This window comes from Melanaphis sacchari, unplaced genomic scaffold (assembly GCF_002803265.2).
Source record: "Melanaphis sacchari strain LSU unplaced genomic scaffold, SCAv2.0 Contig37_pilon_pilon, whole genome shotgun sequence".
Classification (NCBI taxonomy): Eukaryota; Metazoa; Arthropoda; class Insecta; order Hemiptera; family Aphididae; genus Melanaphis; species Melanaphis sacchari.
In genome coordinates this window covers 916,907-935,541 of record NW_020271239.1, presented here as the reverse complement: position 1 = coordinate 935,541, position 18,635 = coordinate 916,907, and the positions used below count along the sequence as shown (strand labels likewise).

General features: G+C 35.6%; 1 protein-coding gene across 6 annotated transcripts in view; it reads left to right on the top strand.

Moving 5' to 3' along the window:
• LOC112597131 (serine/threonine-protein kinase MARK2-like) overlaps positions 1-18,635 on the top strand; it is an 83,807-nt gene that overhangs the window by 38,441 nt on the left and 26,731 nt on the right. For 4 of the 6 annotated variants that reach the window (XM_025343061.1, XM_025343064.1, XM_025343063.1 and 1 more), the window contains exon 1: positions 705-1,469. The exons of the other annotated variants lie outside the window; for them this stretch is intronic. In XM_025343061.1, the coding sequence (XP_025198846.1) occupies positions 750-1,469 (720 nt within the window). In that variant the 5' untranslated portion in view covers positions 705-749. Of the gene's footprint in view, positions 1-704; positions 1,470-18,635 lie in introns of those variants that run through there. 6 annotated transcript variants of the gene reach the window in all.

The window sequence follows — 18,635 nt, the reverse complement described above, 5'->3', positions numbered from 1 at the left end:
CTTGTTGTACTTCATTCAGTTACGTATTGTAGAAACCATGTTGATTTTATTATGCGTACCTACTATACCGGTCGTTTTGTTGGCGAGCCAACTTTGTCGTCGTTGTCATGTCGGCAGCACGGCGGCGGCGGCAGCGCCGCTCGTCGGACCCTGTTCCAACGATTATAACGTGTTGTCATACGCGCCATATTATAAAATATATCGTCATGAATATTGACTTAAGTGCGGTGCATCAAGGCTCCACGATGTGTTAATTGACCGTGTGTTTCGGTTAGGGCGACGATCGTGAAAGGTAACGCAGCAACAAGCAATCACCACAGCACCATCCGACGACTACAATCTTTAGCTCAACGCACAATCCGAGAACAAGATGGCAGCCGCCGCGACCACAACCGGACGTGCCGGCGAAACGCCCAATCGTCGTACGACCGACGACAACGGCGGCGGCATTGGCGGCAGCAGTGATAACCGCGACAACAGCAACGTACGGGTGGTTTACGCGGCCACCCATAACCCCGATCACGGTATGTGCGTGACCACCAGGATGGCACGCCCTGATCCGTTGCGCAGTAAAAAATCCATCATGGAATCGAGATTCAAGTTGACGATGCGCACGTGGGACGACGTCTGGAAGTCCACGGCATGGGCCAAGTTCGCGCCGGACAAGCTGAAACGTTGCAAGGTCGGCCCGAACAAGACTGAAAGCCGGCGACTCGGCGTCCAAGTTGCAGACGGCCACCGCGGCGGCGATGGCCGCGGCCGGTACTACCGCGACCGCGGTGCCGGTCAAGAAGAGCCGGTTCAGGGTGCAGCACGTGCAGATCGACGACCAGCCGTCCGTGATTGGTGGCGCGGCGTCGGCCAAGCGGTCGCCGAAACCGCCGCTGTCGTCGTCCAGCGGCAGCAGCGACACGGACAGCGATCGGCTGCCGGCCGGTCTGCCGATGATCGAGAGCAACCTCAACGAGCTGACGATGGTCGAGTCGCAGCTGAAGAAGCTGGAGCGTGAGCACGAGGCCAAGCACCAGCTGCTGACGCCCAAGAACGACGGCGCGGCCGAAAAGTCGTCGTCGACCGCCGACGACGGTGGCCACAAGCAGCCACACCAGCAGCAGCGGACCGTCGGCAGCGGCGGCGGTGGCGACGGTAAGAAAGACAAGTCGGCCGCCACCAAGGTGGGTTCCAGGGCCGCGGAAACGCATTCCAAGCGGTTGGGCTGGCTGAAGGCGTTCCGACGCAAGTCGTCGGCCGACACGAGTTCGGACGCGACAGCCGCGGCCGCCGCCACTACCAGCGCGCCGGCGGCCAAGACCGCGAAAAACAAGCAGCAGGCGGCCGCGACCAAATCGTCTGCCGCCGGTAGACAGTCTTCGTCGCCCAGGCAACAGCAGAAACAACGCGCCTCGTCGACAGCCGGCGCCGCCAGGCCGAGACAGCAGCAACAACAACAGCAACAACGAACGACACCGGTAAGCGACAGTAAAAAAATAATAATGGCGTTGCAAAAACTAATTGGTTTTTCGACCCTGTTGTTTTTTATACGTGCGTCGAGATATTTATTTTTTATAAATTCGCTAAAACAAAAGTTTCGTGCGTCATTTTCCCCCGTGTCGACGACAGCTCGCGTGTTTCTCCGGTATCAGAAACGCGACACGATTGTTGGTTCTGGGGGTGGTTCGTACAGTCGATCGCGCGGTGGCGGCGGTGGTAGCGAATGGCACGCGCGAAAACTAAACGTACTTACGCCACTTTTGTTGATGTTGCGCAACCGCACGTTTCGATTACAAGTATAATACGATTTATTACGGTTCGTTAAGCCCACCGTCGTCCCGTCACTGTGGTTAGAGGAGCTCTGTCCTGAACTCGGATCGACCCGCAGCGATGACGGGTGATGTGGCGGAAGATGACACGAGGGCGGGTGTCTAGTTCTTAGTCTCTAGGTGCTGTTCATATTAATTTAATTTTACCGCATTGAGTGGCAACGGCGTCCAGATAACGGATTAATAATACCGTAGTGCTGTGTGTATCTTATTTTTACCTTTTTTTATCTACCGTACACTAATGTATAAGTAGTAGATAATAATGCAATAATACGTAGAGAATAATCCGCTTATTGCGATAACACGGGACGGACTTGTGGTGCGCTTTGAAATCCCTCTCGAGATAAGTTGTTCTATTCGTCGGAAAGCTCGAATAATAAAAACAAAAACCGAGCGCAGTTAAGTCAACAACGTATGTTGTGTATATGATGTGTGGCCGCAAAACGTACCGCGTACTAATCGCCTCCTAGCGGTTATATTTGTTGACCTTTATAAACGGGAATCTAGGCGATAACCGATAATATTTCGAAAAATATCAATGTGTTTTTACAGTAAACAGTAAACATATTACTGTGAACGTTGGCATTGGGCGGCGAGATTACGCGTAAACGTGACTATATATCACTATATCGCTGTTTTTGTTGTCGTAACGTTTTTCGGTCGTCAGTTTTATCCACCGTAGCGGCGGCGAATGACGAAAAATGTGTAAAATCTGCAGCTCTTCATGCATTGGCCGTCCCAAATGTTATGACGGGCTGAACATAACACGTGTTAACCGCTATAGCAACGAATATATTAATATTATTATTTATCTTAATCCGATGAATTCTGGCATCGAAGAAAAAGTTGGGATTGATTTTTATTTGTACACATGACTCGTGTGTTGTTTTGTGGCGAGCGCCAGCGCGTTTGAGCTACAGAAGTATGTGTTAGTGTGTATGTGTGTGTGTGTGTGTTTATGTAGTTTGTACACTAGCCCGTGCCCATATTGATTATGTAAAATTGTAATAATAACATACTTATTACTTAAACCACACGCATATTGTGTGCGTGCGTGCGTACATTCCTCTTGGCGTTGCCAACCGATGTATCGAACCTAGTAGTACACCTAAATGTTATAATACTATATTTTTCTCTTGACGATAATAATTATTTTTTTTTTTTTTTTATTGTCATCGGTGGACGATTTTCAAGACCTAAAAACCGATGGAACAGACGATCACCTGGCATACAATGCACAGATTGCATCGCTGCATACTCGCAGTAGGTTTTTTCTCCAAAAATGTTCTTTAAAACTATTTCTAGAAATCACGACGATTGTCGACGCACCTGCGTGTGCGTGCGCGCGCTACCGAGATTTTAGTAACGTCCGTAATTGTCGCGGTGACGTGCGTCGTCGTTGTCTCGTAAGCCGTTCTGGTGTGTTGTACGCGCCGCGCTCCGATTATAGGTAAAACTGGGATACCACAATAACGTTTGGCAATCGGAAAGGGGCGTAAATTTTATTTTTGGCACACGTCGACACTACTATAATAATGTTATAATATTACACACTCGTATCATACGTTGCTGACCACCGTGCATCGACGGCGACGATGTTTTTTATTCTCTGCCACGATGACGACGACAATATTAATATATTTTATTTTAAATATGTTCTCCGCTACACATTGCATAATAAATTTTAATATGATATATCATTTTGGCCAAATTTTGTTATTTCATTTAAAAGGTTTTTAATGCCATTACGGGTTTGTGCCTGATGGACAACTGCAAAAACGTTGGACGCGCGCAGTCGCGTTTCGATTAAAACCATTCATTCGCTTTTTTGTCCGCGCAACGCAGTCATTGTCATTTTTGCATTCGCGCACAAAGGACCAACTGTATTTTTATTTATTGCTCATCTGAAACACACACGCTCTATTTAAATTACATTTATCCCTTAGTCACAAAAGTTGACGGCGGTATATTGAGTCATCGCACGCGAATACACGTGAGGAGAGTTGCAATAATAATAGTAAGCGAGTGCAATGTTGCAATGCACTCGTTGCACGTATGCACTACATAACATAGTAATAATATTAATATTATATTATAAGATTATTGTTGTGTTATTATTATTATTTTTATTCTTTCAAAGTATTGTCAGTTGTCGCCGTTGTCCGGCAAGGTCATCGTCGTGGTAACTACGCATCATTAAACATATGAAATAAAATGATCATAACGATTTTAATAATATTTAAACTGACTTAAGTGCACCTTGTTGAATGAGCGCTGGTCTGCCAGAGAAGTTTTCGATGCGTATTTGCTGTTTACCTAAATTTTTTTACTTGACAATATCGACAACGGGAGTCATAATAACGATAATACCACATGTTTGAATCTGTATAGTCGGTGGAATTTGCGTGGTCCTATAATCTGGACGAATACGTTGATTTTTCTCTAAAACACTCTTTATACGTTGTGACAATGCAGACGGTGTACGACCGGTTTTCGGGTGGTGGGAACTATTAATGACTTTACTGGTTTCGTTTATGTGAGTATATTATTATAATATTATTACATCACGCATTATAATATTTCGCGTATGGTCGTCTCGTCTGTTTGACGTACCTATGGTAATATTTTTTTCTTCGTAAATAGTATCTTTGATATTATATTTGTATTCTCCTTGAACGTCGTAAAATACGATAAAATATAATTGTTAAACGAAAGGATAATATTATTATAGTCGTTACTGTGGCAATGTCGTCTCGCATGGCCTTTACATTTTTGTCGTTTTCCATCTGGACAAAAACATTAATATAATAACGTGCGATACTGCAATTAGTTCAGAAAAGAATAACAACCGTGTAATTTTTATTAACGCGCATGGTGTTACGACACATTTGTTTGATGAATAAAAATTTTTAAAAAAACATTATTTCCCTTTTATTTCTCATAAACTTCGCACACTATATTTTATCTCGCGGACCTTTTAATTTATTTTTATTTCATTCAAGTATTATTTTACTTTTTTCTGTTACACCGTGTCCGTGTACAAGTATATTATATGGTAAATGGTTGTAACTCGGCATTGTTGGAATGTGCAATAATAATTTTTTTTTTTACATTTGAATATTCTTATTTTTTACCTTATACTTATGGTTGAAAAATGAATAAAAATAAAAATTGTATGTTGTGTCTGGTTATCGCGATGGTAACAATTCGAAGCAGTATATTATTTTTATTTCCCCTTTAGATTCGTTGAATAATGTAAAATATAAAATCATATTTATACTCTTAAATAGATTCAAGTATATACAATTATATAGGTAATCTGTTGTAAGTTTTGACCTCGTAAAATCTTTTTTCACCAGATTTACCATTTATAAAACATATTGATTATTTGAAACAAATTAATAGTTTTAACTTAGCGTTTAAAAAGCATTTAAATTTAATACATAGTCACATAAGTACATATATTATAATAAATTGTAACTTCCATTATACTGAATAAGATTAAAATATGTCTGAAACACGTGACGTCTGGCGATATTTTTTCAACTGTATGGTTTTTGTTTTTAATGTTACGTTTTATAATTTAAGCCACATATAATTATCAGTTAATTGGTTGTAAATTACAGCTAATTGAATGCCATGCTTAGGAATTACCGACACTACTTGTAAATTTACTTTATATTTAAGTACTATGTGTACGACAGAATTAATTGAAATGTTGGGATATTACTAATATTGATAATCGTAATTTTCGACACATAAAACTACTAAATAAAAAAAAACTAATTTCTTAATATAACACTCACTTTTCAGGGTCAATTTATGTTATCGAAAATAACGTGTCAATATAATGTGCAAAGTGCATATTTATTTTGCTGAGCGATTATAAAAAGTAAATCACACGTGCGCGTTTTATTATTTAGTTTAAATGTTATTTAACAAGCCATGTTTCCTCGTGGAATTAAATTTGGGAAAACAATTTAAATTCTAATTTAATCAAACAGAAAATGTATGCATTTTAACTAGTGTATAGAAGAATTTAAGAAATTAAAAATATACCGACTAAAGGATTAAACCTAATTCGTACATAAATGTCTAGCTTATCGGATAAAGCCGTGAATTTGCATCGATAGGTAGGATAATTTCCCGCAATTATTCATATATTATTCGAATAATCCCGTATGTATAATTCATAATAGTTTTTTAATCAAAGTTGACAAATGTTAGCACGTGAAACCTATGAAGTATCCAGGAAAGCAAACGTTTAAAAATATTAACCAATTACTGCACACACAGCACCGTATCATTCAGTATAAAGGAGACTGCCGGCTTGATTAAAACTTTACAAAACCGTTTTGATAGTTTATTTGTTACCTAACTACCACACAGTTAGGAGGTGAAGAAAGAGTATGAAGGGTCCTTGAATTATTATTTATTCCTGGGTGTTCTTTCATCACACTGCATTTATCGAACTTCCTTTTACTTTTTATTCACTTCGCGGGTACGTACATTATGGGCTATATATATAACACATTATAAATTTGTTTATTTTTTTTACTCCCGCCGTTCGATTTCAAAGAATCCATAAAATTATTAACGACAATAATAACATCAACAACAACAATAACAACAACAGTTACAGTTACAGTAATTATTATCCAATTTTATTTTTATTTTTATTTTTACGTCTAAAAATCGGCGTATGGTTTCTTCGAGCAATGATTTACGATGGGGAAAGAAAAAGGGACTCGTACAATATTATTTATTAAAATTCCAATGTGGCCGACTCCGCTCAGGATGACGTCATCAAAAAGAAGCCGTTTAGTGATCAGACCTCACCCCCACAACCCTCTGTTGGTAAAGTTCTTCTAACACTAGCCGAGTGTTAAACTTTTGGCAATAGTTTCTATTTGTTCAGTAGAATTTTTATCACTCAACTGCTCACCGTGGTTCTCTTTTTGAAAAAGCCGATCCAAGTTTAGACTATAAAATAAGACAGTTGCGTTTTTCATCCCTACCGCCTCCTCATCCTTAACAATATTTTAATAAATATTAACGGCAAACGCGTAAACTAAAAGCTAACGAACAACCCTCGCCGGGTTATTTATTTTTATGTTGTGCGCCACCGAGTCTGTGTCGTGGGACATGGGTGGAGTGAGTAATACGGGAGGAGGACGTCGATGAAACTTTCTAATCGATACACACACATACTACACCACGAATGCCGTCGCTTGTCGTTCCATTTTCGTCACAGTCCCAGTAAATAATTATTATTATTATTTAAAAATATATTTATTATAAATGTTAATATTATATTTTTTATAGACAACGGTAATAACGATTAGCGTGTGTACATATTTTGTTTGTCAGCGGTAAACAAAACAGACCGAGCGAGTGTAACGAGCTAAACTCTTATTTCGTGCACACCGCGTACGCGTTATATTTTCCCACCGACGCTCAATTGTCCGTCATTGCCTCTCTCTTGCTCCTTTTTTTGGAGTAGGTCATTGTCTCATTTATATATATATATATATAAAGAAAATAAAACCCTTTGGTATGATATTGCCGCCATTGTGGATCGTTTAACAACGGTGTACCTACACGATGGTTGTCCTAAAAAATCGATATTGGCAGTCGGTATACTTTAATAGGCTTGTATAATACGCGCGCAATAAAAATAACTCGTACGTGCGGCGCGCCCGTATAATTTTCAATACGTGCCTACCTCTACTCCGCCTTAAAAAAAATATTTCTATATATTATAATACCGTGTATGTACGCACACATTATTGTTGTTATTATTATTGCACGAGTAAAAACAACAATATTTAATCGCCGCAATGGGCGCAGAGTACACATCACACGTCTATATTATAATGCCGTAAGTAGGTTATGTGCGATGTACATTGGTCGTTGTCGTCGGAGGGTTTCAGTCGTGTTCTGAATGATGAATTTATTTCCGTTTTTTATTGTCTCCCGTTTTGTGTTTTTACGTGACAAAACGATGTCATCCTTCGCACTCACGCTGTGCTCGGTTTATTGCCGATGCCGTTTTCGTTTTTAATATTTAACGACACGCGCGCACGCACATTGTAATGTAATAAAAAAATTGATAGGACGTCACCTATATTTTATGATCAATCGGATTTTGAGATGCCGATGTGGGTTATTACAGGGGTTAGATTGATAATTCACCTCAATTGGCCGTCAATCCAGACTCAAAGTATCACTTTTTTCCATTTATAAAATTGTGCCCTATCTATTTATTTATTGTATTATTATATGCGATATACAGAGATGAATCAATTGAATATTATTTAGTTAGTACCGTTGCCATCACATATCTATGTAATTTTTGTTTTGTATATCAAAATATTGTTTAAACATTTTTTTTCCCAGCTTGTATTATTCGTGATGTATATTTATAAACGGCAAACATACCTCGACTAGCCTGTCGTCATCGAAGGGTGAACATATTGTCGGTGCAGACACGATTTCGTATACCCTCCTACGCCGACCCACCCATAATACAATCCCTTACACTAGTCCTCGTCCACCCTCGTCGATAACACCGCCACAACTCTGCTTCCGAGCACGTTGTTGTGTGCGCACACGGCATTGTGAAGCTCGGCCCGACTGCCAGGCGCCCCATGTTGCTTATAATCGCGTGTATGCATACCGGGTGTGTTCTGGGAGTTTCTTTTCTCTCTGTATCTGCCGAACATGGGTCGCTCATATTGTTCATCATCGTAGTAATTCGGTCGAATTCTTGTAAAAATCTTCGTCATGTTTTAATGCATTTCTTAACCCACGACGTGTATAACGAACAAAAACAAACAAAACTAAATACTTAATACTTACTCCGAAACGAAAAAAACCATAAAACCTTTGTTGTTTTCTACTGAGGGTAGAAACACGAATATGGCTGACGATGGTTTATTTTACAGAACGACACAACATGTACGCATTAGACATCTACTCGCTTCGCTGTGCAAATACTTGATAACTTTTATTATATCATTCATTCTCTTGTGAGTTGTGTAATGTGTATTTTGTGCATATTGGGCGCGTTCTCTTCGTTTGCCTCTGCCGCTGATGCCGCGCACCAACTAAGAACTACCCGATCTACTTATAGCACGGACGACAAAGTGTTCTTGTTTCAGAATGTCACCGTACCAGCGTTATTTTAATCGGTTTATACGACCACTACCCATTTCATAGACGCCACGACCCAACCTCAGGTCGATTTAATCTATATATACCCTCTACCCCTCCCCTGACATTGCATGGACGCAAGAACTTGCACATTATACACACTACACGATTACAATAATACATTAACGATATTCGTGCAACGTAATGCGTTTGACCTTTTGAATTCTGATATGGGAAAATTGACTGGCTCCGGAGTGACATTGAGTATATTGTACGGCCGGTATAAGGGTTCCGACGAATCGACTTGTCACGAAATCGGTCGCTTGGTATTGTTGCGTGTCGTGAACGTCGCGGAAAATAGTTGTGTTCGGCCGGACATAACATAATAATATCATATTAAATATTAATGTTATATTATTGTCATGGAGATTTACGTTAAGAGCAGGACGTTATACCCGCATAACGTGTTGTTTCCGTGTTACAAACGTCACAACACATTTTTATGATTAGATTAGTCCATTTAATTCTGTTATTTGTAATATTAGATTAAATTGATCTACTTTAAAAGAAAATTAAAGGTAATATTATTATTTAGAGAGCACCCTTCGTTGGCTTTATTTTTTAATATTTCAATTTTATAATTGTATATTTTTATGAAATTTTAAGACACTCATAAATTATTTGATAATAAAAATATCAAAGAAAAACCTTCGTGACGTCCTGGATAATATTCTTACCTTAAAGTTTTACAGTAGATCACTATAATGACAATTGAAAACAGATATTTTGAACAAAAAAATTGTCATGGTACGCGTTATTAAGACAAAGACAAACACATGCGGGTAGAGCGTCCTTAAAGATAAATTACGATCGTCGACGGTGGACAGAAAACAGTTTAATGACTTTAATGTCATCGTCTTCAATAACACGGTTGTGTATCATGCCGCCTCTGGGAAACACAATACCAATATTAATAAAATCATTTATGATATTTATACATATAAACCAATCGACCGAAGACGCAGTATTGTTTTTTTTTCGTATGGCATCGTGATAACGATGATATTATTATATTTTATCGTACTCTCAATTCAATATTTATCATTCGAAAACGTATAATATTATTACGTTTAGGAGTCGACGACGATAAATGGATAAAAACGTAGTGATATCCATCGGCAATGCGAAACGTTCGCAAACGCCTCGACAAATTGACAGAAATATAATATTATACTCATGATATTGAAATACGTTATATCTTAAAATTAATAATATTTTAGTTACTATACCTAACCTTCACTAGATGCAGTGCCCTTTTGTGTTATCTTTGTCTTACAACCATGTACAGTATGGAAGAATTGTGTTCAGCAGTACCAATTTTGTATAATAAGCTTCATTAAGTAGATAAATATTATTATCAAACTTTAAAATAAGAATGTAACTTGTAAGTATTTTTTTCGTGGTTTTTTTACGATTTATTTTTTTTTCAAGCAAATTATGAGAATATTAATATAATATTATAATATTATTATTGTGATATACGTCATACTCATACCTGAAATATTGTAAAAACCCACGATAAAGCACAGATAGTTGATAAATTCTCTCTATTTTTGAATTGAACGTATTACACCAGGTTGGAACTGCTAAACATAAATTTGATTGTTGCGTGTTAGTAAGACGAACACAGTACACAAATTTGTGTTAAGCTGAATTCATTTTATGTAGTTAGTTTTAATATTACAGTAAATTAATTTAAGAATATTATTTGTGTCCTCTAATCGGTTTTTTTCCGGCATTAATTTTATTGCAAGTTTTAATTTAAAAATTATGTACAATATTATGACATAAAAATCTACATAATTCGCTTGAAAATTAATTATAACATAACAAAATACTAACGTGAGAACTTTGATAATATTTGTACATTTACTATAATATTAGTATCAAAACTAACAATATAAAATAGATAGTGCTAAACGCAAATTTGCCGTGTTATATCTTTATAAATTATACCAGATAACATGTAGGTATCACGTCTTCTTAATCATTTTACAGTATAGTTTGATTTTATAAAACCATCAAAACTTTATATTACTCGGCAACCGTCGAAAATCTTTTGATCTGTTCTCAAAATAGTTTTGCGATGCATTATGTGTACAGCGTTTAATGTTTTATTGTTATTTTTTATTTACCCAAATGATTGCACATAATAATAATAATAATAATAATAACGACAATTATTTGTCAATAATTTTTGGCATCGACGGCGATATTATGCAGCCCATCCAGTTGTTGTTGTTGTTGTTGTTGTTGTTTAACGTGGTTATCATTTGTATGCGTATGTGCGACAGGTTTTTGTTGGATGATGATGCATTGCTTTAAACACATGATAATACTATATAAACCCACTTCTAAATTTACTTCCATTTAACGAATTTTTTTTCCATTTTAATACCGTTTATAAACTTTGTTAAAACTAACAATATTGGTTTTAATGAAATTGATAATATTTCCCACATTTTGTTGTATAAAAACTACAAAATATGTATTATGTTTGCCCACAAACGAATTATGTTTAATATTTTTTTTCCATAAACGTATTTAATCTGTATTTATTGTTTTATTTATTTTTTTATTTTTTTTGAAATTCATGAGCTTAATCTAATAAAAACACGAAACCGCCCACACTATATAGACAGTGACTTTTATCTGAGTTTGTTGTTCGTTTTCCACTCAATATCATTTGCCTGTCGGACACTTTTAATTAATTTTATTCACTATAAACTAACTAAAACCAATTTTGCTATAGATGTATTAAACTAAAAACACACAAAAGCTCTTTTAAAACTTGAAAATCAACAGCGTTATAAATTTAAAATTGTGTTATGATGTTATGGATTTTATTATATTTATTATTTTTATATTTACATAATACGCAAGGTTGAGTACTATTAATTCCATGGCAAACCATTTGGGATTGTCAGGGTAAACGATTTCAAATAAATATCACGATGTCGTTTAAAGTGGGATTTACGTCCAGTTATGTTTATTGTAACTTTTTTGTAACATTCCTAAAACGTAAATATTAGTTTTTCCATAAAAATAAAACAGCTTATACGTATGTGTATATGTGCTTCATTCTAATAAATTTTTATATTCGTGTGTATAATATTATATTATGTATTTTCCTTGTTTTAAGTTAATTTGAAATCACTTATTTAATCACACGTAGTGTGTCAAAGTTTACAAATACAGTCGGGAAACGAAAGTGTCATGAAATTTGTTGATGTTTTTTTCAGTATTTTTAATTTTACAACTAATAACTATTTGTCAAAATTATTTACATAATTATTATACATAATTATTTCGTCTAATCGATCAAAATTACGTCAAAAAATAATTCAAAGTAAATTATTTGTAATCACACAATATTACTTATCCTTATCGATTTTTATGAAAAATAACATGATCGTATGTATTTAAATTCTTTTTATTATAACTGTTCTATAGAAATATTACTTATATTTTTATGTATTCTCTGATTTAAACTATATTTATCGTAAAAAATATATAGTTCAGTAAAATTGTAATTTTAAAAGTATATTTTAACTTAATGTATTTTTTTTTATTATGATGATATTGATTCCATTTTATTATTGACCACACACACATTTCGAAGGTCCTAGCTGACATAAATATATCATATTAGAAGGCGTTTTGCGTAGGCAATTCAATAGCGCCCTTGAACATTGTTACAAAATAATGTAATTCGCTTCACGTTTTTAATTACACATTAATAGTGCTAAATAAGCATATACTGTCGTTAATGTTTTTAATCATTAGTCTCAATTAAAATTGTATCATTTGACATAATTTGTTTGAATTCAAATTAAAAAAAAAAATGCACACGCGATGCCTGTTTTGAATTGTGATGTATTTCAATGAAGACCAATTGTTATATTATATGAGTATCGTCATCATACCTACGTCGCATAACGCTATAATACTTGGCCAGAAATATATTTTATTGTAAAAAACAAAATTATAAATTCTTGGTATTATTCATGCACCAAATCCGCCCCTGGTCAAGTAAAATAAAAAAACATCACGCACGTGTTTAACCGAAATAAGCGTTTGGTTATTGTTCAAATTATTTTCAGGACCCGAAATAAATATTATATAATTTTTAGTTGTAAATTAAGTCAGGAGAATGGTGAAAAAGGTGTCAATTGTGTTCGACGCATTAATTCGATTACGTATTAATATTTAATAGGAAGGTTGCCTGGTTTGTGGTTCGCTTAAGTTTTAACCGTCGTACGATTTCAATCATTACTATGATTCGCAGTTACTCTTTCAAATCCCTTAGAATTTTGAAATTTGTGGAATGTCATATTATTTTTTAGCAAGTAATGTTTCGTTGTTTGTTATATTGTATTTCAATCAATCCGTTCATGAATGACCTCGTATATCACGAAAAAATAATATTATGTTTATGTACAACACAGATATATACAGCAAACTAGATTGGTTAATTGTGAGAAGAGTTGAAGTTACTTCAACCACTATGTTGAAAGCTCATTGTTCTTTAAAGGTGTGCGACCATACACCAAAATGTAAATACGTAAATTACGGGTCTCTATGTGTTAGGTTAAAAAATAGTATACATGATAAAATGTGTAACCTTACCACCCCACAGGCTTCAAATTTCAACTTCATTCGGAATGAATAAAAGACGTATAATAATAATATACACTAATAGTGTTATATAGAAAACTTTCCGATCAAATTTATTGTAAATCTATATCTATGATGTACGACGACAACGAAAAAAACCTGAATTTGTCGTGCGACCTACGAAATGATCAGGTACGATTAGATCTGGCGATCGCGTATCGCTACGATACGGTAAAAAGTAACTAGATATTACGTGGGTATTAAGTGCGTGGGTACTACACTATCGACTATATGTTTGGTGCGCGTGTACGAGTGTATGCGTCGTAGTAGAATTACGGGCGCAAACACTTTACCGGCGTCGATTATAATATTATCATCAAGATGATTATGACATTATGACCGGCGCAAAGACGAGACACTCCCTCCACACCGGTGCGGTGCTCCGTGTATGCCGACGCTTGGGTGTGCCGCGGCAAAGTTTTCCGAATGGCGTTGTTTGCGGTGTAGACGACCGAGCGATAATATTATTATTACGAGTATGAAGTATATATACCGTGTATGAAGTACTCGGGCACGTCGGGTTGACGTTTTACGGTTTTCAAAAGTATGGCGAATGGGTGTGAATGGAAGACGTCGAAAACCCTGTCGGTTTGATATTATTATTACAATATTGTGTTTAGAGGTATGACGTAAATGCGGGCGCGCGTGCTATATCGATTGAACGCCGCCGCCGCCACCACCGTTCGCGGACAAAGACGTCGTTTCTGGCTGCGGAAATGAACAAGGGGGGGCGCACGCGCGCGCGCGCTCTAACAAGTCGCGGGGGCGCGGTGTTCGACCTGTCGTGGTCAACGGGGAGGCGAGTGGGCGGTGTATGCGCCCTGCCAGCGAAAAATCGCCACGGCGAGATGCCGCCCGTGCGCGGGTCGAACGCCGCTCCACATTTGTCATTGCGCCACGCACTTCTGCGGGCGGTGGGCGCCTAGAGATTTTCCAAAAAAAAAAAAAAACCACAACGCGACGAAAACGTCGTGATATCCTAAACGACTATTGTTGTGTACGAAAAATAGACGGCTTGGTGACGCGTGACGTACAAGACGGTTCGGTCACGAAATTGATTCCAACGCTGGTTAAGTCCGCGTGAACCTTTGGAGATTTTAAACACACTTAGTGCGTGGTTGGGTTAGGTCGCGTTCGATTCACTTATTCCGGTGTGCCCCGTTACGTTACCGTGTGATTATTGAATTGTTGTAATAGTTGTACGTTTATTAATTAAAAGTTAAAAAGCATATTGATGATAAAATAATGTATATAACGAGAGACTACGTATTTAGGTTGATGGGGTTGCGGTATTTTTTTTTTTATTTTTTTTTGAGTAGATAGTTTTTGTCATTTGTGTGTACGTGTTTATCTGTATTTCTAATATACGCGTTAAACTACTAATTAAAAAGTGTATTATAGGTGCTTAGGTATATGTAGCCGTAGTTATGATAAAGATTTTTATTAATCCGTCAAACTGAAATATTGAATTAATTTATTTTTTAATCTCTTCTATTTAATATAACCTTAGTTTTTAATTGTATGTAACCACTTCGGTAACATCAAATCGGCAAATCTTCGATTGCACTTTAATGCAGTGCATGACTTATCCATATGTATATAATATTGTGCTGACAATACAGGTCTTTTGAGGTCATGTGTAAAACAATGACAACAATAAGAAGCTATATTCATAAAAGTTTATCAGCAAATCCCTTCTGTGCTAAGTATTTATGTCGTATTTATTATTTTATTATCCGTGGTTTACAGCTACGGCGTCGTTTATCATTTTTTGTATCATGTTTAAAAGTTAAGCTCGACTTAACTTCGGAAATTTTCTGTTAGATTGTGGCTAGTGAATATTGTCACGATTACAATGGCCAATCAAAATACTATAAAGGTCACACGACTCGGTAGATGACTTAGCCGTGAACAGTGAACCGAAATTAAAACGATTTTTAATCCATAAATATTTGGTTTTTTAGGCATTTTATTTACTAGCAAGCCGATCTGTTGATTTAAAACCGTCTCAACGCTGCTCGTCATGTAATATATATTTAATATTACGTTCCCGAAATAAAAACGACGCGCGTACGTCGGTCGTGTCATGTCGAAACGATATTATATTATCATTATTATTATAAACGTGTTGATCGTCGCAGGATCTAGATCTACCCGCTACCCACACATCCGCTCAACCCTCTCTCGCGTGGCGTCGTGTCCTCTCCGAACCGCTGGCATGTGCCGTTGACTATGAGCTCTGCCTCGTCGCAGCTTGGTTGTTCAGCGTATTTATTTTTACACCAGGAAAACGATTTTTAACGTTGGCAAGTCGTCGCGGCATTTGACTAAAATACATATGCTTCGTGCCCCGCACGCTGCTGATCGTCTGGCGCACGGTAAAAACCTACCGACCCCCCGCGCACCGTTATCGACGATAATAGCAGTAATAATAATTGCCATGCACTGATAATAGTTTAAGATTTCATATATTATTATTATAGGTTGTGCAATAAAGATTAATCAGCGGTCAGATTTCTTTCATCATCGCTGCCAGTCAGTCGCGATTCTTTATTATAAAATATTACCATCATAATAACAATAAAAATATTTTATTTTTTTGTAGTTTAAAAAGGCTGTCAATTTTTATATGGTGTAAACTACGAATTAAAACTCTTAATTTAGATAAATAAATGTAAGAGATAAGCTTAAAATATGAACTAAGGTTACATACGTATATAAGAAAGTCGAAAATCAAAGATTAATATATATTGCGGAACGGTTATTTAGGTGACAATAGATGGTAGAATAAGTAGGTATAACAAATAGGTGGTAGATTTTAGCATTAAAAGAAGAAATAAAGTTAAAATTTGCATTGTGGCACCGGGATAAAATATATTATATAAATAATATTTTGAATGAATTAAGGATAAGGCAGTAGTCGTGATGAATGATGATTGATTATATATCTTGAAAACGAATTAAGCGTAAGACAAAAATTTGTTTCGGACATGTTCTAATTTTAACTGATCCTTTGCAATATATAGATAACACACTACTCCACCATACTTTAAAATGAATAATAATTATAATAATAATAATATATTGTACTTTTGTTAATCATTGATGTACATAAAAGTTTTATTTGCGATATATATTTTTTTTTAAACCGCTTGTATTATTATTACTATCCCTCTCGCCGTTGTCGATGAGCGATTGTTTCTCGGTTTTTCAATAATTATAGTGACTAACAGCTGTAGGTACAAAATAAATGAGTAAATGCTCGTCGGTCCTGTAGTATTGATTTAATGTTTTTATGACACAAATTATAATATTGTTAATTCATTCGGCTAAAAATGTTTTTTTACATCTTTGGTATCTGAACAAAATGTCAAATCATAATAATATAAAACACTTTAATAATATTATATGCGTGTCTGATGTGTCATTTACGTAATTACTTATTTAAAAATAACTACGCTATGTTTTCGGTTCATTGACCATTATACGTCAGTTTTTACAGTAGTTGTCAACTGATAGTTCAACAATTGATATTTTTTGTTTATTAAAATTATAATTATTTTTGCATAGGTATTTTTTTTTGTTGATGACTTTTTTGTATTAAGGTTCATTTTTGAAACTATGGAATACATTTATCACATAATTTTTCTTTTAGTGAATGTAATATTATTATCATTTATCGATATTCGATAGACCTTTTAATACCTACGTAAATATTGATAAGAGTTCAATGCCCAGTTGTAAATCATAAGACACGTGGTAAATAAATTTTTAAAAACGACGTTTCAAGGTTTCTCGATTTATTTGTTTGAAAAAATTTAATATAGGTGTTATAATTGCATTATTTCTTCATGATTTACTTTCCTAATTTAAGGGTAATTTAATATTAAAAAAAACGACGAAAAAAATTATTTCACTTTTCGACATTTATTATTGTGTATTGTGTTTTATTATAAAATAATGACATAATCAATTAAACAATGTAGTGTTTTTATTTGTTAATTTAGAAAAATTTATTGCATAAATCGATTTAATAAAAGGCAATGAATGTTATAATTATTATTACGTTGACCACTTACCGACCGACCTTCTCTACAATTATAAGTACAATAATGTTCAATAATCTTTTCATGACCTAGTTTCTGATTTATCTCTTAAAAAGTTATTGTTTAGTACCGAAATTGTCCGGTGTTATGAGTATTTTCATTCATTCGACTTAACTTTTGGACTGAATATTGAAGTTTGTTTACTAATGTATACAGCGCACATATTAACAATTATCAATTATATCATTGTCGATCAATTTTAGAAATGAGACCAGGTCAGCGATGTTAAATATTGTGTTATTGTAATACAAACTAAATAATATTCTACTATTATTGTTCTTGTTCGATATTAACATTTTCTTTTTTACTAACACTTTGTATGTTTAATACTCATCATCAGCACTCACATCGATTTATTGATAAATTAGTTTAATAATTAATAAATTGTAATAGCTATTATTTCATTTAGTGTATTTTTAATAAATGATTTATCATATCTGTGCAGTATTAGCATACTAAATCTCACCCAAAATTCTCTGAAGTCTCCTTTATTTCTGTCGTAAATCTAACTGCTGCGGGGGCTTTTACGAGCTCACGTCTGCGCCTTTATATAAATACGGTTTTCGATCATTTAGGATAGAACACAAAAGATAGTTATCAAGCATTAGTATCAAAAACCTAACAAAATAATCTACGTTGTAATGTACAATATGAATTGGTAGTCTACTAAAATAAAAAACAAAATTTTGACACCTGTTGAAAATGTCAACAGATTATGCACACAATATAAACTTAAATTATACGACACAATTCGTTCATCGAAACTATAAAAATTCTGAACATTTTGCTGTTTGATAATCTCATCCATCATCTACGT